We start from the raw sequence: 19,386 nt of genomic DNA, 5'->3' as shown, positions 1-19,386 counted from the left end.
TTTTTAAATAAATTTATTTATTTTATTTATTTTTATTTTTGGCTGCATTGGGTCTTTGCTGCTGCGCATGGGCTTTTCTCTAGTTGTGGCGAGTGGGGGCTTCTCATTGAGGTGGCCTCTCCTGCTGTGGAGCACGGGCTCTAGGCACGCGGGCTGCAGTAGTTGTGGCACGTGGGCTCAGTAGTTGTGGCACGTGGGCTCAGTAGTTGTGGCTCGCGGGCTCTAGAGTTCAGGCTCAGTAGTTGTGGTGCATGGGTTTAGCTGCTCTGCGGCATGTGGGATCTTCCCGGACCAGGGCTCGAACCCATGTCCCCTGCATTGGCAGGCGGATTCTTAACCACTGCACCACCAGAGAAACCCCATCTCTGCTGGGTTTTTTTTAATTTATTTTTGGCTGCGTTGGGTTTTCCTTGCTGCACGTGGGTTTTTCTCTGGTTGTGGTGAGCCGGGGCTACTCTTCGTTGTGGTGCGCAGGCTTCTCATTGCGGTGGCTTCTCTTGTTGTGGAGCATGGGCTCTAGGTGCGCGGGCTTCAGTAGTTGTGGCATACAGGCTCAGTAGTTGTGGCTCTCGGGCTCTAGAGCGCAGGCTCGGTAGTTGTGGCGCATGGGCTTAGTTGCTCCGTGGCATGTGGGATCCTCCCAGACCAGGGTTCGAACCTGTGTCCCCTGCATTGGCAGGCGGATTCTCAACCACTGTGCCACCAGGGAAGCCCCTCCCTGCTGTTTTTTAAAAAATCTTCTATTTGTTTTTAGATTTTAACTTTATTATTTACCTTTTGTTTTCTTTGGGTTTACTATGTTGTTCTTTTTATAACTTCTTAAAGTGGTGGTTTATTGTTTTATAACTTTTCTTGTGTTTTAAAACAGGCATATTTTAATAAATTTTACCTGCAGATATCACTTCAGCTGCCTTCCAAAAGTTTCAATGTGTAGTTCTTATACTGTCGGTCAGTTCTAAATACTCAACCATTGTGCTATGATTTTCTCATAATTTGTAAGTTAGTTTTAAGTAAATTTTTAAAATTTTTAAACATTTAGGTATTTGCCCATGAGTTTTTATTGTTGAATTCCAATTTAATTGCATTTTTCGCAAAGAATATGATTCACTTTGTATGGAGTTTTTTCTACTTGTCAAGACTTCCTTTCAGAATTTGCTTGGAATTTGCAGACATTCCACGCATCCTTGAAAACAACACATGTCCTTCAGTTTTGGACTGTAAGGTCTGTCTGTTAAATTGTGCTTATTCTCAAGTTTTCTGTATCCTGAATAGTTTTCTGTGTCTTTGGTTTATCAGTTTATTGTGGAGGTGGTTGTGATTTTGTCAGTTTCTCCTTATAATTCTGTCAGATTTGTCTTGTTGCAAGAAAGTTCGTAATTGTTAAAATACAGGCTTCTCTTGCTGGATGTTTTTCCCTTTGTTATTATGTAATGTCTCTGTTAGGCTTTTTACTTTAATTTCTATTTTGTCTGCTATTAAAACCAGCTTTTTTTTTTTTTGGTATTTGCATGGTATAGCTTCTTAATTTTTTTTTTATTGGCTGCGTTGGGTCTTTGTTGTTGCACACAGGCTTTCTCTAGTGATGAGCCGGGGCTACTCTTCGTTGCCGTGTGCGGGCTTCTCACTGTGGTGGCTTCTCTTGTTGCAGAGCATGGGCTCTAGGCGTGTGGGCTGCAGTAGTTATGGCACTTGGGCTCAGTAGTTGTGGCTCGTGGGCTCTAGAGTGCAGACTCAGTAGTTGTGGTGCACGGGCTTAGTTGCTCCGCGGCACGTGGGATCTTCCCACACCAGGGCTCGAACCCATGTCCGCTGCATTGGCAGGCAGATTCTTAACCACTGCACCACCAGGGAAGCCCCCAGCAGTCCATTCTTGTGTCACAGCTGCAGTGTTTTGTCTTACCTCTCTGAAGATATTAATGAAAGTGATGACTGACAGTTTCTTTTCTGTGAATTTCTCTGTTTCCTTGAATTTGTTCTTTCTTTTTATTTGCATTGGTTTCTGTTTTTTAAACTGAAGGCTTTCCAGTCCCCAGGGCAGTGGGTCGTGCCCTCAGTTCCTAGTCTCCAGCCAAGTTCCCTGCCTCCCTCCAGTGCTGGTGTGGAGTCTCACTCTGGAGCACAGCCATGTCTCTGTTCTTCTGCTTGAATCTCGTTGTCACGGTTTGCAGCACTGTTGGGCGGGCAATGCTCTGTGGCTCTTGTACTTGCTGCTGTGCCATGAGAACTTGTCAGCCGTGTCCGTGCCCTGCAGATGCCCCGTGTCCTCATCACAGGACTTGTATTTTCAATGACATTAATTGGATGTTTTCCTTAGTTAGCATTTTTCATTAAAAGTAATATAAGTTCACCTTTAAAATTTGGGAATTACCAAAACTTGAATGAGAGAAGTGAAAATCATTTATAATCTCACTACACAACAAAACCCACTGTTGGTAGATGTTTATATAGGACGTATAAAGTAGTCAGGACCGTTTAAGTCCATATGGACAATGTTTTTCCTAAACACAGGGTCATGCTGTGGGGTGTTGTATAATTTATTTAGATTTACTCTGTTGCATATTTCTGTTTTATGATAGTCTTTGGGATTGTAAGCTTGAGAATTAATCCGAGTCCTAGTTGACTATTTTCATGTTTTCTTCTGATCCAGAGCGGAGAAAATTCCCCCCTCCTTATACTCCACCTACCGTCAAGCCTGCTCCACTGTCAGAGAGAAGCCAGAAGGTAAGGTCAGTGGGTCGTTTGGTCCCCAGACGTGCCCATCTCCACTTCCCTGATCACGAGACGTGTCGGTGGCATCTTGGTCCATCTGGTCTGGTTCTGTCATACTGGGTCTGGCCACAGCTGTGGCTTCAGAGACTGCCCAGCACCGGCCCTGGGACAGCTGTGACACCAGGAGGGCTGCCTGTGACGTCATTCCTTGAACACGCGTGCAGTACAAAATCCACTTGACCATTTCTCATCTTTGTGTGCCCCGCTGAGGTTGTGATGTGGTTTCTGTTTGCCCGTCTGAATTCGAGCTTTAAAGTCAGGTGACCAGCCAGGCCCGAGGCCCGTGGTGTTTGTTCTGCACCGTGTCCTAGTAGGGGGTCTGCCATGGCTCTTTGGCCGTTTGGACTGTTGGGGATCTTTCTGCTTCTAGGGGACAGTGATGTAGACCTGGGCCAGTGTGTGAAAGCGTGCATCAGTGCTTGGAGCAGCTGGGTAGGCTGTCCGCACTCCATCCCCCCAGGAACGAGGCGCCATCAGGACAGGGCCTGGTCTGTCGGTGTTGAAATGGTGCAGCTGTTTGCTGGTCAATCCCTCTGACGCCTGCAGGGCCAGTTAGGCTGCATGAGCGACTGCAGCTCTGTTTTCTAATTCTGTCTGCCAGAACCCTCCTTGCATAATCTTCCACAGTTTCTGACAGCCAGGGAGACCCACACCTGTTTGGACCAGTATCGAAACATCTTGCAGACAGGATGCCAAGGGGGCCATAGGGCTGTGTCCACCGTTGAGTGAGGCCTTGCCCTCCTTTCCTAACCCCATGGTCCTGCTTTTGGGGGCTTCTAGAATGTTTTCTAATGCTGCATCTCACAGGGCTAATATTTTTTAGTAAACCTATTAAATGTACGTTGAGGACTGGTAATCCCCTCTAATATACTGATCTTAACATCCTGTTGTAAAGAACAATATCATAATGTTACTTAAAAGTTTGAGAAACAGGGACTAAACCATCATCTGTCCATAATTCTGCTCTCCCCGCCCAGCCTCCCTCCACATGCATTTGGTCTTTATTCATTACATACCTGCTTTTTACACTTGTGGCGATAGTGTGTATAGAACCATGGTTTTTCTTAAACTTCCTTATGAATGTTTTAACTTTGATAGGACATTAACATCCGCCGTCAGGGGAGAGCGTTTCACTTTCCTCCTCATAGGGCCCCAGTCCTCTGTGTGCCCTCTGCAGGGAGAAGCCAGGGACAGCGTCAGGTCTGTGCGCTTCCTATCTGATCTAACCTGTTTAATTGTTAAAATTACCTCCTGTCTCTCAGATGCAGCCTCGCGAAGGGAGGTGGAGCCCAGCTGTGCGGAGGAGCCGCTGGGCCTGCTCACAACTGCCCTGCGAGAGCTCAGGGCCTCAGTGACAGATCCCCCCCAGCACGACGGTGAGGACGGGGCTGTGGGTCAGGCCGTCCGCAGTGTGTGTCCGTGGGTGCACGGGCCAGTCCTGACGTGCTCAGAACTGGTAGCTGCTCTGTTGCCCATAGTGGCAGTGGTCAGTGCGTTTTCCCTGCAGTTGAGCATCTGGTAGTGAACCCGACCACGGCCTGGTGGGTGTGGAGCATGCCTCCTTTCTGACACTCAGGCTGTCCCAGAGTCTGGGTAGAATACGGATATTCTGCTACTTGGCGTCCCGGTGGGACAGGAGACATAGAGGAGGAAAGCTGCGTTGCTGGCTGTGGGGCTTCTCTCCTTCCTTTACTCCTGGGTGGCTGTGCTCTTCAGCGCTGAGCCTCTGCTTCTGGGACTGTTTCCTATGAGGGGGTCTGGAGGACAAGCATGAGCAGTTCAAAGCGCTCCGTGGCCACAGTGGTCCACAGGTTCCAGTGTTTTTAGATTTTTCCTATGCTAAATGCAGAAACTAAAATACATGAGGCATCTTTTTACCTAGTAACTTCACTAGATTTTTATTTATCATGAATTCATTTAATTCCTATGAGAGTCTCACGGAGGAAATACAGTTGACCCTTGAACAACACAATTTGTTGGTTTTTTTTAATTTATTTATTTTTGGCTGCGTTGGGTCTTCTTTGCTGCGTGTGGGCTTTTCTCTAGTTGCGGCGAGCGGGGACTACTCTTCGTTGCAGTGCGCGGGCTTCTCATTGCGATGACTTCTCTTGTTGCGGAGCATGGGCTCTAGGCACGTGGGCTTCAGTAGTTGTGACTCGCGGGCTCTAGAGTTCAGGCTCAGTAGTTGTGGCGCACGGGGGCTTAGTTGCTCCATGGCATGTGGGATCTTCCCGGACCAGGGCTCGAACCCGTGTCCCCTGCATTGGCAGGCAGATTCTTAACCACTGCACCACCAGGGAAGTCCGCAACACAGTTTTTAACTGTGTGGGTCTACTCAGTATGTGCAGATTATTTTCAGTAAATATACTGGAAAATTTTTGAAGATAAATGACAATTTCAAAAGTTTCAGATAAACCACATTGCCTAGAAATATTGAGGAAATTAGGTATGTCGTGAATGCATAAAATATACGTAGATTCACATGACATGCAAAATACACGGAAGGCTGTGAGGAGTTAAGCTTGGGGTCAGAAGTTACGCACAGATTTTCATCTGTGGTGGAGGGTCGGCAGCCCCAGCTCTGCACTGTTAGCTCTGCCTCCGCCGTGGTCGTCCTGAGGGCCCAGGATGTCCCCTCGTGGCCAGCGTGGCCCTTCCGAACTCTGCTCCTGGAGCACGTGGTTCTTGGGGAGGTCAAGGCCCGTGTGGGGCCCCAGCGCTGCCGCAAGATGGTCAGCCAGCCAGGCCTGCGAGTCCCTGTGCTGGCAGAGCCGCCGAGGCAGGGCCGGGCGGCCGCAGCGGGCGTCAGTGTGTGCAGAGGTGGCTGGCGGGTGAGGGGCGCAGGGTATAGACACTGGGGCCTTGGTGACGTGAAGAGCTATGCCAGCCCCTCGGAGAAGCCTGGCCACCTGCACTGCAGAAAAGTTCCACTGCTGGCCGGGCGGGGACGAGAGCGGCCCCAGGGTCAGTTGAGAGTGTGGCCCCTGAGGTGGTGGGTGGCGCCCCTGCTCATGGCGCTGGTCCCTGCCTTGCAGCGTTGTCGGCTCAGATGGCAGTGATCTCTGAACAGCTCCGCTCCGCCCTGGGCCTCAGCGAGGATGACAGTGACGTCGAGGGGGCCCAGGTTCAGCTCAGCGTCCGGGCCCCCGAGCTGCAGCCATGGGAGCAGAGGGTGAGTGTGGGGCGCCAGGGAGACCACATGTGAGTCGAGGGTTTTGGGCCGGTGCTGCCGTTTGCGTACAGACTCTGTGTTTGGGAGGAAGTTGTGGCAGAGGCTGCTCATGGCCCTTTGTGGGTAGGTTTGCTGACCCTGCTCTCTGCTGAGAAGCTCCGTGATGACCCCTGGGGGCCCCTCCCAGGGTTTGGGGATTCCTGTGCTGAGGCGTTGCAGCCTCTTCTCCGGATGGAGGCCCGTTTTCCAGTCTCGTCAGCTCCACTGTGGCCCTGTGCGTCCAGGGTGGAAACACTGTGACGTGCGTTTGCGGCCCTGAGACCTCTCCTCTCTCAGGTCGTGGACCTCCTGCTGACGTCTTTCTGTCAGAACCTCATGGCGGCCTCCAGCGTTGCCCCACCGGACAGGTAGAGGCTGGGTGGTCTCACCGGGTGGTTTGGAGCTGTCCTGGGGCAGCCTGGGTGCTCGTGATGAGAGTGGCCGTCGTTCCTGGTCCAGCTCTGAGCCTTGGGCCCTGGTCCTGCCCCCCGACTTCGCGCTGCGCTGGGGAAGGGCCTGGGTGGGGTGGGGGCTGACTTGTCCAGCAGGGACGTGGCGACAGTCAGCGTCGCAATAGGAGACCCTCCTGTTTGGGGAACAGCCTGGTTCTTTCTTCGGTCTCTGGTGCCTGATTGCTCGTCCACCAGGCTCCAGGCGGGCAGTGCAGGGCCAGACCTGGCCGCTGCCACTGTTCTCTGTGGCTGTCCCCACAGGCAGGGCCCCTGGGCCGCCCACTTCGTGAGGACCCTGTGCAGACGCAGGCTCCTGCCGGCTCTGCTTAGCAGGCTCTGCCAACTGCTCCGTCACCAGGTAGGGCTGCCACCTCCTCCAGCCAGGAGGCGGGCTCCCTCCTGTCCCCCAACGTTGAACCTCTTTTCTTTTTAAATATTTCTGTACTTATCTACGTATGTATGTATGTATGCATGTGGCTGTGCCCGGTCTTCATTGCGGCATGCGGGATCTTTAGTTGCGGCATGCAGGATCTTTAGTTGCGGCACGCGGGCTCTTAGTTGCGGCACACGGGCTCTTAGTTGCGGCACGCGGGATCTTGAGTTGCGGCACGCGGGATCTTGAGTTGCGGCATGTGGGATCTCATTTCCTGACCAGGGATCGAACCCTGGCCCCCTGCATTGGGAGCGCGGAGTCTTTAGCCATTAGACCACCAGGGAAGTCCCTGAACCACTCTTCTTTCCTATTTTAGGGCCCGAGCCTGAGTGCCTCACATGTGGTGGGGTTGGCTGCCCTGGCCGTCCACCTCGGCGAGTCCAGGTCTGCCCTCCCGGAGGTGCATGTGGGCCCTCCCACGCCTGCCAGGGGCCTGCCCGTCCCCGAGCTCTTCGACATCCTCCTGCCCTGTAGAACCCAGGAGTCCTCGGCCCTGTGTCTGAAGTGAGTGTCCCTCTTGTCAAAAGTAACACACGTTCATCAGATAAAATTAGCACAGACACACATGCTCTACAGATGACCACTCTTTACCATGTTGGTCTGTACCCTTCCAGAACCTTATCTTGGGTGTATTTATGTGTGTGTTGGTATCTTTGGTTATAAACGTGAGATCACCCTACTTTGCGACCTGGTTTTCAAGATGCTCACAATGGGCTGCAGGGGCCCTTCTCCAGGTCAGGTGGCCAGCGGCTGGTTGGACCTGCCCCTCAGGTTAGGTTCCGGGGTCTCCCTGTGGTGAGCAGCTTTCTCTGGGGGACGCTTCTACACACACAGCTGTCCCATCCAGAGGGTTTTGAGACCCATCGTCCAGTTACGTGCTCATCCGCTCAGCGCACACTGCGTGCTAGGCCCCCTCCCGGCACCCGGTGAGTCGCAGGGAGCCCGCAGCCTGGGGTCGGCGGGTGTGAGAGATGAGCGGGGCTTGGGTGAGAGTGGCCATCCCATGGGCAGAGCCCTGGGGAGTCCACGTGTGACTCGGGTCCGAAGGGCTTACTGTGGCTGCTGAGGTCAGGACAGAGGCCGGAGACTCTGGTGGGAGATGTTGGCTGGGACCAGGGTCGCGGCTCACGGACTGAGCTGGCATTAGGAGAGACGGGGAGAGCTGAGCACAGGAACGCGGCCTGGGACCAGTGCCCGCCAGCTGTCCGCGCCGTCCACAGCAGCGCCACTGACAAGTCCCCACTGGGAGTCGGGCCCCTTCCTCGCCACAGTCCTGACTCTCTGGGCCTCATGGTCACCTCTGTTCTCGGCAGCCTCTCCCTCCCACACAGCACAGCCCACCATGGGCGGGCAGAGGCTGAGTTGGAAACAGGACGTGCTTCACTCTGGCTCTGAGGTTCTTTTAGGTAGGAACAGTGAATAATTTGCCATCACGCAGGTGAACGAGAGCCTTACGCAATCACACAGGGAACACCCACCTCGCACCTTCTCACTTCATTCACTTTGTTCTGACCGTGGCTTTTGACACGCTGGGAAAGCAAGCCCTTACGTGCAGAGCCTGCGTGTTCATGTGTTTTCTGAGTCTCTCGTCAACGTGGAAAGAGCTCAGGCCAGACGGCGTGACTGGGGTGCTCTTTCCCGAGGGCTCGGCGGAGCCCGCCAGGCTGGGCCTGAGGCTGAGCACCGAGCGGCCGTCGGGCCGCGAGGCTCTCAGTTCAATTCGTGCAGTTCATGCTCTTCTTTCACCTGTTATTTTGCATGGATCCCATTTCTGTGTTATAATTTCTGTTTTCTATTTTCAGATTTTGTACAGCGGCAATTTCTTATTCTTTGTGTAAGTTTTCTTCCCAGTCACATGACATCTTGTACAGCTGTTTGTCTCCAGGCCTTATAAAAAAGGTGAGTCTTCTGGGTTCCTTTTTCTGCTCTCCTGTAACCTCCAGTTTTGTACGGGTTTCTGGCCTGAAGCCTGCGTGGCCTCCATCTCGGTGCTCGGCACCGGCCTCGTTGGTAGCAGACTGTCTCCTGGCGCCACTTGCCGTCTGCTTGGGTTGGACGCTGCCTTTTCCTTCCATCTGAGTTAAGAGGAGGGGCTGGAAGGTGACAACTACAGATGTCCCTCCTTATTTATGAAGTAGGCAAATTAAAAGATTGACGTTCATAGAAAGTGTGTCAGCATTTAACGAAGCACCCTGCACTTCCTCTGAAGACGGCCTGGGAAACTGTGTTAGAACCCTCAGTGTCAAAGGCGGCGGTGCCGCCACAGCGGGAACCAGTGTTGCTGCACCTGCAGAGCTTTAGGGAACGTCTCCCATGAGGTTCGAGCCTGGTTCTTAGTTCCAGGCTCCGCGTCGGACTCCTGGGCGCTGCTGGGAGCTCCACCGCGTCAGGAGCAGCCTGGGGTCCAGGTGCCCCTGTGCTCCCGGTCCCAGGTGCCAACATTTTAAAGTGTGGGATGGAGATCTGGAGGAGTGGCCCAGAAGAGGAAGTCCTTGCCCTGTGTCGCAAGCTCCCCGAGGTCCCCTCAAGCAGCCTGTGGCTCTGTCAGCATGAGGGCGGGGGGTCCGACCTCCTAAGGCAAAGATGTGCGGCTCAGTGCATCACCGAGGGGGCATCTCCTGTAGCCAGTGAGCACACTACTTAGTGAGAAGGCGGGGGACGGCCGTGCGCGGCTGCAGGACGTGGCAGCTCAGAGATGCGTGGTCAGGGCTGGCTGCCCACTGAGACCAGGGGCTCCTCGCTGCCAGCCGAGCGCAGCCGGGCCCCTGCTTGTCTCCTCAGTCTCACAGCACACACGCCCCTGTCTTCTTTCAGTTCCAGTTCATCGTGTTCAGATGGTTCTCAGAGGCCCGAGACCCGCCCTCTTGGGAGGACCCGGCCAGCTCCCCCTGGAGGCCCCTGTGCCTGCCCTCCGCGGACTGGCGGCGAGCTGCCCTCTGCCTGTGGAAGCAGAGGACCTCGCGGGAGCTGCTGCAGCGGGAGGGGCTCCGCGTAGGTCCCGCCGGCCCCTCCCCTGCTTCGCTCCTCCACGCTCTGGGCTCTGTGGGCGCAGGACATGGGCGGGCCTGACGCGACGGAAATCACTCCTGGGATCGTCATATTTTAAACACGCCTGTCAGGCTGCGAGCTGGGGCCGGGCGTCTCCAAGCACAGTCACTGGGAGCTTGGCCACTCAGACAACGTGCCCATGTGACTGTTTCTGCCACCTCTTCATAACTTCTCATTTATTTCTTCGATGTTTGCCGGCTTGTTTTGGTCTTTAGAGAAAAAGTTGTGTCGTTTTATTGTATATTTTTTTCAACTCTTTTATCGTTAATTATCAGTCATACAAGAGTAGGTCTGACCATCTGTCTGACACCAGGAGCAATGAGGCAGGAGCAGCCGTGCCTCGATCAGTATCCACACACACGTCCCTGCTGGCGCCACACGGCTCCGGCGTTTACACACACTGCGTGTGCTGCATGCATGTCCCTGGGACACGTTGTTAAACACAGTGTGAGGTTTTGAGGTTAGTCTGTGTTGACGTGTGGAGCTGTGACTATTGGAAGCATGTTCTCACATCAAGTTTACCATTTGGTTATTTGCACAACTCGGTGAGCTAGAACGTGATTGTTGTGCAGATGCCGCGGGCTGTCCAGGACCAGGCAGCAGTGTGGAGGACTGAGTTTAAAAACCAGTTTGAACAGTTTTGGTTATCTTCACGTTCAGAGTTAAATGACTGATTCTTCATCTGGGCTTGGTGCCAGCCTCCCAGTCTAACCCTGGGAGATGGCGTAGGACGATATGTCTGACAGACACACAGGAGACCTCCAGCTATAACGAGAGGGCAGCGTCACAGCCCCAACCTGTGGCTTCTGTGCTCTGTCCTTGCTGTGGTGGTCACTTGGTCCTTTTCTCTCAGTTGACTTACAGAGACTGGTTACAGCTGGAACTAGAAATTCAGCCTGAAGTTGATTCTCTTTCAGATACAGAAAGGTAAGTGTTTAAAGGATCTACCCTTTAAAATGTTAATACAGTTTTGTACACTGTCTTAAGTCTAAGTTTTGTCATTATATCCTCAATTTAACGTTCAGTTTAACATAACAGTGTATGAGTACAATTTTATTCATTCATTCTTTTATTCAAGAAACACTTATTGACCTACAGTTTGCCAGACACTTCTAGAATGTTCTAGAAGCTGGGGATGCAGCGTGAACAAGACAGATGGGGCACCCGAGGCACATACAGGGCTTCCCACTTGCACTTCTGCCCCAATGCCCCTAAACCGTTCTGCCGAGGAACTGTGCAGAACCGGACCCTGTGTGAGCCTGGGGGCGGGCAGGGAGATAAATAAGGCAGATTAGAGGGCGCTGAAGACACCAGACGGGGCTTTGGGAGCTGGTGCCAGCGGGCAAGGAGCAGAGGAGGCTGCGCCTGGTGAGGGCCACAGTGGGGAAGCCCTGGAGGGTCTCAGCTGGTGTCGGCCAACCAGGGAAGCAGAGGGGAGGGTGGGCAGCGCCTTGCCGAGTGCTGGCTTTGAGGCACGGCACCAGGGGTGAGCGAATCAGAATCTGAGCCCCATGTGAGTCCCAGGGCTGGTGACTGAGACCGCCAAGACGTCAGGTGTGCTCTCCTGGCCTCGAGCAGGTGCTGAGGGGCCGTGGGTCAGGGGGCCCAGGAGCCAGAGGTGGCTGTCCTCAAGCCACCGCACTTGGAGTGGTCAGAGACGTCCACGGGGGTGCCGTGGCGTGGTGTTAGATTCTGATGGAACAAGTAGAATGAGGAAGGACAGCGATGGGCGATGGGAGGGACGACCCGCTTCCTTTCCCAGCTCGGTGGGCGCTTCCACCTTTCAGGTTTGTGCGCGGCCTGCCTCCTGTGCGCTTCCTTCACGTGCTCACGAGCCCGGGCTTCCTTCCTTGCCAGGAGGGAAAGAAGGAACTAGTTTTCTGGCCTGCGGATCCATAGGACCCCTTCTTAACTCACTCTCAGGTCACTGTGTGTTGATGGTGTGGGGTCCTGTTCAGGGCCTCCTTCCTTCTCTCCTGACTGCAGTTCCAAACAGGCTTTGGCGGCTCGCTTCCTGCCTCTCGTGGTCACGTGGGGAGGTCCTGCTTGGGTCCTGTTATTCCTGCAGGAACAGACTGCAGTGTTGGTGGCTGTCTGTGCTGCAGCTTCAGCACCACGGAGCCTGGTCGATATCTGGATGCTTTGCTGGTGGACCTGGGACAGTGCAGGCACCCCCTCCACCCCCAGCTCAGCAGCTGTGGACCTGCGGTCCCTCTCACCCCTGGCTGAAGCGGACCCTGGCCCGTGCCTCCCTCAGCACAGACCCTGGCATTTGCATTGCAGGCGGGACTTCCACCAGTGGGCCATCCACCAGCACTTCCTCCCCGCGCCCTCTGCCACCGGGGGCTGTGACGGAGACCTGGAAGTCGCCTGCACCACGCTTGTCGACGTGCTCATGGACTTCTGCCAAAGGTTAGGAACGTTTGTGCCCAGAAGAGTCGTCTTTTGATTTTGGTAGCTCTAAGAACGTTTTTATTTCTCTCAGTCCAGTTTGTGTTATACAGAGCACAGTTGAACTTATCCTGATCGCAAGTTTGGGTTTTCGAGATAAAGGCAAGCTTCCGGAATCAGCTTTCTCTCTGTGCATAGATTTGCCAGTGGCAGTGACTTGGTCTTTTTGCTTTGTCTCCTGGTATCAGGGTTATTAGCAAATGTGACGAGAATGAAATCTCAGGCAAGTCGTGGGCGCCAGTGTTGTCACCCACAGTGCAGGAAGCACTGCCATGAACTGCCTGCCATGAAAGGCAGGTGTTCCTGGTACCATATGGGCTGTGCCAGGTGTGGCCTTCTGACGTGGCCTGTTTTTCTCCTCGTCCTTGTGGTTGCTGTGTTGAGGTGGTACGCCGTGTTATCTCATGGTTTTGATTTGCTTTTCCCCGATGGCTTATGATGTTGAGCATCTTTTCATGTGCTGGTTGACCATTTATGTATCTTTTTTGGACAAATGTCTAATCAGATCATTTGCCTACTTAAAATTGGGTTATTTGCTTATTGAGTCATAAGAGTTCTTTATATATTCTAGATACTCAGTCCTTATCAGATATATGAGTTGCAGATATTTTCTTCCATTCTGTGAGTCATCGGTTCACTCCCTATAAGGGGTACTTTGATGCACAAAAGTTTTAAATTTTGAAGAAGCCTTATTCATCTATTTTTAGATTTAGCTCTTATTTTTAGGCCTTTGATCCATTCTGCGTTAATTTTTTATATGGTGTGAGGTAGGGATCTGGCCCCATTCTTCTGTATGTGGCTATCCAGTTGTCCCCTTTTGTTGTAGAGACTGTCCTTTCCCTGTTGAATGGTCTTGGTACTCCTGTGGAAAGTCCATTAGCCATACATGTGAGAGTTCACTTCTGGACTCCTGATTCTATTCTACTTATCTATACGTCTATCCTTGTGCCAAGACCACACCATTTTGATTACTATAGCTTTGTAGTAAGTTTTAGAATTGGAAAATGTAGGGATTTCTTGGCGGTCCAGTGGTTAGGACTCTGCGCTTTCACTGCTAAGGGCCTGGGTTCAATCCCTGGTCGGGTAACAAGTTCCAACGAGCCACGTGACACAGCCAAAAATAAATAAATTTTAAAAATTGGAAAATGTGAATCCTCCAATTTTGTCCTTTTTCAGGATTGTTTTTGGCTATTCTGGGTCCCTTGCAGTTCCACCTGAATTTTAGGATCAACTTAATCACTTTCTGCAAAATGAGATGAGATTCTGATAATGACTGCACTGTATCTGTAGATCAGTTTGGGTAGCGTTGCCATCCTCCTATCCATGAACATGGGGTGGCTTTCCATTTATTTAGGTCATCTTTAATATTTTCAACAATGTTTTATAGTTTTTAGCGCACAACTCTTGCATCTCCCTGATTAAATTTATTCTTAAGTATTTTATTCTTTTTAGCACCATAGGCTCATTGCTTTAATTTCACTTATTTGCTCTGATGGTTTTTTATTGTGAATTCTTTAGGATTTTCTATATATAAGGTCTTGACATCTGCCAGTAGAGATGGTTTAACTTTTTCTTTTCCAATCTGGATGCCTTATATGTACTGATTTATTTATTTGCTGAATTGTCCTGGCCAGAACTTTACAGGGCAGTGTTGACTGGAAGTGGTATGAGCGGACAGTTTGTCCTGGTCTTGATCTTAGGAGGACACTTTTCAGTCTTTCATCATTAAGTACGGTGTGAACTGTGGGTTTTTCATAGATGCCCTTTGCCAGGTTGAGGAAGGTCCCTTTTGCTCCTAGTTGAGTTTTTTGGGTTTTTTTTTTTTTAAATCATGAAAGGGTGTAGCATTTAATTTTATGCTTTATCTGTGTGGTTTTTGGTTTTTTATTCTACTCATATGTTTATTGCATTAATTGATTCTTGCATGTTGAGCCAACCTTGCATTCTTGGGATAAATCCCACTTGGTCGTGGCATGTAATTGTTTTGATGTGTTGCTTGAGTTGGTTGCTGGCTTTTTGCTGTTGTTGGGACACCGTGAGTGTCCTGCAGTCTCTGGGTACCTCCTGGCCCTGTGACCACAGGCCACTCTGGAGGCAGGAAGAGAAGCAGGCAGCCCAGCACAGTTAGGAGACACTTAGGAGGCTTTCACTGTGTTTTCATTTCAGTTCAAGGAGTTATGATCACTCAGAGAATTCTGATTTGGTTGTTGGTGGCTGCACAGGAAATCGGGATATTTTTTCCAGGTTGCAGGTGAGTTAGAAGATGTAAAACTCAAGTGTGTCCACTGTGTTTAAGCCACGTGCTATTAAGATATTTATTATGAATATCCACAGTGAGTCCTAAGGAACCTGACCAGAATGAAAGCTTGAGTCACATACACAATGGCTTAGACCAGAGAGACCACGTGCTCTGTGAACTCACCTCACCGTGAACATCACAGGAACATGGAAACGAAAGCTGTAATATGGGAAGCGTCTCCAGGCTTTAGGACGTTTAAAATTTGAAAACAGGAAGTAAAAATACTGACTTTGGTAGTAACATGGTTGCTGCTCCTGTTTTCTGCTTTTTAACTCTTGGTGCTGCATTGGGAGGTCAGGCTCTGAGAATTGATATAAATAACCCTCCACTTGCCTGAGGATCAAGAGTTTGCAGATATCGGAGGCTGGGAGACTCTCCTGTTTCCCGGGTCACTTGGCACCAAGGCAGGAGCACTTTTAGGAGAGTGCAGAAACCGTGTTTCTCACGTTGAAATGAAAGGTGCATTTCTGTCAGCATCCTGCTCTCCCCGGATCTCTTGAGAGTGAGCTCTGGGGTCAGAGTGCGGAGCAAGGCCCCATCCTGCATCCTCGTCCACTGAGTGCACTGGGGGTCTGTAACTTTGGAAGTGTACGTGCAATTCTGTATTATAGGATTCGGTGTTCCCGCTGTCACTCTTAAAAAGTGCCTGACTTTAAAACGTGGGGAATGAAAGAGAAATCATGGAGGATGTGGTCTGGAGCACTGGGAAAATTTACTTAAAAATGAGTAAAACATCCCACAAAAAAAGGACCCGAGTCCCCCTAGCCCTCATCTTGACTTTTGTCCTCCATGTCCGTCATAACTGAACGCAGAAGAAGGTGACCTGTGAGGGCAGACACAGCGGGAGACGTGGGGTTGGGGTCACACATGACGGGGCGATGATGAGACGGGTGCTCTGCATCTGGGGGGTGAGACAGCACGTGTGCCTGCAGGCCGTGTGTGCACCTCACTTGTGTGATTCACCCTCAGGCTGTGCACACACACCCACCTGCACAGGGGAGCAGGTGATAAACGGGTAAAGTGTTAGCCATGGAGAGTCTGGGGAAGGGTATTCTTTGCACTGTTCTTTCTTCATTTTCGCAAAATCCTGCAGTTGTTCAGTCATTTCCAAGTGAAAAGGCTAGTTGCACTCACTCTGCCGGCCCCACCTCAGGGGCCTGCTGGGAGTGAGAGGCCCCAGGATTTCTGCCTCTGGCCGTGCTCTCCTCCAGGAGATGGCTGCTGACCTGGAGCAGGGCCCAGCGCCCCTCGGCCATGCTGCTCCCCGGGGCCACTTCCTCTTCGGAGTTTTCTGCAGACGCCTCCAGGCCCTGGCTCGAGGGTGGGACGTGGCCAGCCGCCTGCAGCGACAGCGGGAGCTGCTCATGTGCAAACGGTAACATGGCTCGTGCCCCAGGGTCTGTCTTCACTTTGGGTTCTCTTCCCACCAGTCACTTGTCTCTGGCCCCCGCCCCAGCCTGGGACGGCATCTTCCCTGGGTCCCCTGGAGAGCAGGGTCTAGAGGTGTGAAAGCACCTGGGGGTGAACGTTCTCCTCCTGGGCTTCAGGAGCCCCTCAGTTCAAAGACCTCGTGTGGAATGTGCGCTCAGGGTCCTCACTGCATTGCGGCTGAGCTGTGATGTCCTTCCCGGTCTCGTGAACTGGTTGTTTAACGCACTGCTCCCCGCCCTTGGTCATCGTGTAACTTCACAGCTGGTTTGGGGACACAAAGTGAGTGTCCTTGGGCCCAGCAGGGCAACAGGCCGCAGACCAGGGCCAGTTCCGAGCGGGCTGGGAGGGTTGGCTGCGCTCCGAGCGTAGCTCTCGGGGTCACCGTCCATGCCTCCCTCCTCCCAGCATCCTCCTCGGCCTGCCCCCCTCCGTGCTTGTCGGCAGCCCCTGCTTGGAGCAGCTGGCCGCCCCCGACTGCGATGACTTCTTCCACTTGGTCAACTCGGAGCTGGTAGGCGCAGGGCAAGTGAGCTGGGGTATGGGGTCGAGGGGCCACGTGGGCACCTCAGGCTGGCTCTGGAAAACTCACCAGTGCATCCGTGGTCACGTGGAGCCAACGGCCTCAGTGCGTGTCCTGCCTGCCCACGCCGGGTCTCTGAGGGTAGGACATGGCGCTCAGAGCCGCGGGTGAGCCCTTCATCTGGCTCGGCACCGGCCTGCGAGGCTAGAGACCGGGCAGCCCCGTTCTCCGGAGCACGACTCCTTCACGGAACCTTCCCCAGGGCGATCACCTTGGGCCCCGCATGTGCAGACCATCCTGCCCGCCTCGCCTCCCCTCCGTCGGTCTCTTTTGGGGGCACGGAAGCCAGATGGTGCCCTGGCTCTCGTCAGGGTCGTGCATGAGTGCTCCCTGCCCACTGCAGGGGAGCGGCTTCTACGCCAAAGATGGGTTCCCACTGTTTAAAAATGCACACGTGACTAGAGCTTGACCTGAGGTTCTGTTCGTTTGTGTGCAACTTTAAAAGGTAACTGGGGAAGCAGCAGAAATGAGATGAGATTTTCTTTAAGTTCGTTCTAAAGGCTGTTTCCCTTCGAGCCTTGAGAACGGCCTGTAAAAGCAGCCAGGTGAGGACACGGCGGGACAGCACCTGGCCCGCCCGCCTGGGCCCATGGGGTTTGCGCCACAGCTGGCGGGCATGGGGGTGGACGCGAAGCCGCACGGAGCCAGCCCTCCGTGGGCCATGGCGGTGCCATCCTCCCGTGTGTCCTTACGTGGTGGAGCCTCCAGCAGCTGCCCGCCCTGTCCTGCACGTGCCTTCCTCACTGGCCTCTACCGTTTTGCAGAGAAACTTCTCCCACGACGGCGCCCTGACCCACGACATCACGGCCCACTTCTTCAGGGTAATTTCCTTTCCCTCTGCCCCTCCAGCATCGCTGCTCAGACCCCAGGGCTGGGCCCTTGCGTGCGTGGCAGCTCCTGGGGCCTGGGTCCACGTGCAAACCCTGTGTGCGGGCGTGTCTCCTCCCGCAGGGGCTCCTCAACGCCTGTTCACGAAGCAGAGACCCCTCCCTGGCAGCCGACCTGACCCTGACTGCCTGCCAGACCCAGTGCCCCTTGCTTCTGACCTCTGCTCTGGTAGGCTCCCCGTCTTCTCAGGGGTGTTCCTGGACCTGGTGCAGCCGGGGGTCTGCCTAGGGCTTCCTGCCAGTGTGATTCAGGGGAAGATGCACCAGGAGCAGTGGGGACAGACCACAGGAGTTGCGGTGGGGCTCCTCACGAGTCTGTCTGTGCCCGGAGCCGTTCACGCTCCTCCTCCTTGCTCTGTGTTGACTGGAGCTGAGCGGGGACTGCTGCTCTGCTGGCCCGGCTGCCGCCCCAGCCCGTGCTGGCCCGGCCTTCTCATGACGATCCGTGGGTGGGGCTCCCACGCGGGCTTTCTCACCCCTTCTCGGTTTTGTCAGGAGGGAGGACGCTGCGCGTCCCCTGCTGAGCTCCCTGGGCGGCAGCGGCCTCTGGCTCACGGCTCTGCAGCTCAGCAGGGGCGTCCAAGGACCGGGCCCTCCTCTGTCCACATCCCGTGTCCTCCACGGATGAGGATGAGCGTGCCTCACGGAGCTGCTTTGGGCCTTAAATGAGACGCTGTCCTCGCGGTTATGAAGCACTTGATGAGCGGGAGACAGGCCGTGGGGGTGTCGGCCTGCGGGCAGACATTGCCCGCACAGATCGCCAGTGTCAGCCGAGGCTTCCCGATCTTCTTGGTGAGGGGGGGAACTGACCTGTCGGTGCCCGTTCTCTCCCGTGAGCTGTGGTGGCCGCACCTGGAGCCCGAGCTTCACCACCGGTGGAGGAGATGCTCCCAGAGCCCGCTGCCTACAGAGCTGCGGAGGCTGCAGGAGGCCCAGCACTTTGCCGCGAGGTGAGTGCGGGCAGCGGGACCCACTCTAGGTTATGTGCATGGTGTCTCGGGAGCTGGAGGGGGCCCTGGGGAGGCTCTGTGAGGCCCACGTGTGGAAGGGGGAAGCAGAGCCAAGCGGACACGTTCCCATCAGACTGGCGTCCGGGGTCCACCTGCCCGTCTCCTCTCACATCCGAGTGGGTGCTGTCCTCGGAGGTCACAGCAGGGGTTGCTGGCCCCATCCAGCCTCCCTACATCTTCCTTTGTGACCCGTTTTTATCCGAGGCACCTGTGTCCCCCCACAAGGGTCAGGGATGCTCGAAATCTCAGAAAACGAGAAAAGCAAGTCTGCCCACTGAGTCTAATTCTGCAAGAGCAGAGAACTTTTTTAAATCACTGCATTATATTCCATTTTTAACTTTTGGCCCAGTTTTAACCTGCTGGAGAACCAGGAACATCACACTGCAGTCGGAGCGGGGGCTGAGTGGAAGGCGGGTGCAGACTCTGGGGGGAGGACTCCTTGCAAAGCTGAGGCTGCCGGGACCAGGCGCCCCCGCCAGGCACACCACTTCCTGTGTCCGGGGCAGAGGGGCATGTTGACAGCCAAGGGCCAGCCTGTGGAGACCGGTTGTGGGGCCGGGGGGGTGTGCTTTGGGTTCTGGCTGTGACGGGCTGGGGGCTCTTGTGGTGACACACACACCTCCGTCTGTGGCAGCGTCCTCTCCCCCCTTGTGGCACCCCCCGCTCCTAGCCCGGCCTGGCTCTGTGCGGCCGCCCTGCACTTCGTGATTCGACGGGCCGGGAAGGAGAGCATCCGACAGGAGCTGGGGCAGCTGGACAGCCAAGGAGAGGAGGTAAGAATGAGATCCTTTCCCTGCGTGTCCTTTTCCAGCAGC

General features: G+C 53.8%; 1 protein-coding gene across 9 annotated transcripts in view; it reads left to right on the top strand.

Annotated features, from left to right (window-relative positions):
• FANCA (FA complementation group A) overlaps positions 1-19,386 on the top strand; it is a 50,155-nt gene that overhangs the window by 26,701 nt on the left and 4,068 nt on the right. For 8 of the 9 annotated variants that reach the window (XR_009499255.1, XM_059906334.1, XM_059906341.1 and 5 more), the window contains 17 exons: positions 2,648-2,721; positions 4,032-4,145; positions 5,805-5,941; positions 6,278-6,348; positions 6,694-6,790; positions 7,182-7,369; positions 8,668-8,764; positions 9,680-9,856; positions 10,767-10,840; positions 12,197-12,325; positions 14,531-14,615; positions 15,875-16,038; positions 16,500-16,605; positions 17,439-17,495; positions 17,626-17,730; positions 18,399-18,511; positions 19,206-19,344. Coding sequence is in view for 8 of the 9 variants with exons in the window: in XM_059906334.1 (XP_059762317.1) it covers positions 2,648-2,721; positions 4,032-4,145; positions 5,805-5,941; positions 6,278-6,348; positions 6,694-6,790; positions 7,182-7,369; positions 8,668-8,764; positions 9,680-9,856; positions 10,767-10,840; positions 12,197-12,325; positions 14,531-14,615; positions 15,875-16,038; positions 16,500-16,605; positions 17,439-17,495; positions 17,626-17,730; positions 18,399-18,511; positions 19,206-19,344 (1,927 nt within the window). In the remaining variant the exon portion in view is untranslated. Of the gene's footprint in view, positions 1-2,647; positions 2,722-4,031; positions 4,146-5,804; positions 5,942-6,277; positions 6,349-6,693; positions 6,791-7,181; positions 7,370-8,667; positions 8,765-9,679; positions 9,857-10,766; positions 10,841-12,196; positions 12,326-14,530; positions 14,616-14,698; positions 14,904-15,874; positions 16,039-16,499; positions 16,606-17,438; positions 17,496-17,625; positions 17,731-18,398; positions 18,512-19,205; positions 19,345-19,386 lie in introns of those variants that run through there. The other variant, XM_059906342.1, reaches the window with a different exon arrangement.

Source organism: Balaenoptera ricei, chromosome 19, assembly GCF_028023285.1.
Source record: "Balaenoptera ricei isolate mBalRic1 chromosome 19, mBalRic1.hap2, whole genome shotgun sequence".
In the NCBI taxonomy this organism is placed as follows: Eukaryota; Metazoa; Chordata; class Mammalia; order Artiodactyla; family Balaenopteridae; genus Balaenoptera; species Balaenoptera ricei.
The sequence above is the reverse complement of the archived record's forward strand: the minus strand, read 5'-3'. Positions and strand labels throughout refer to the sequence as shown.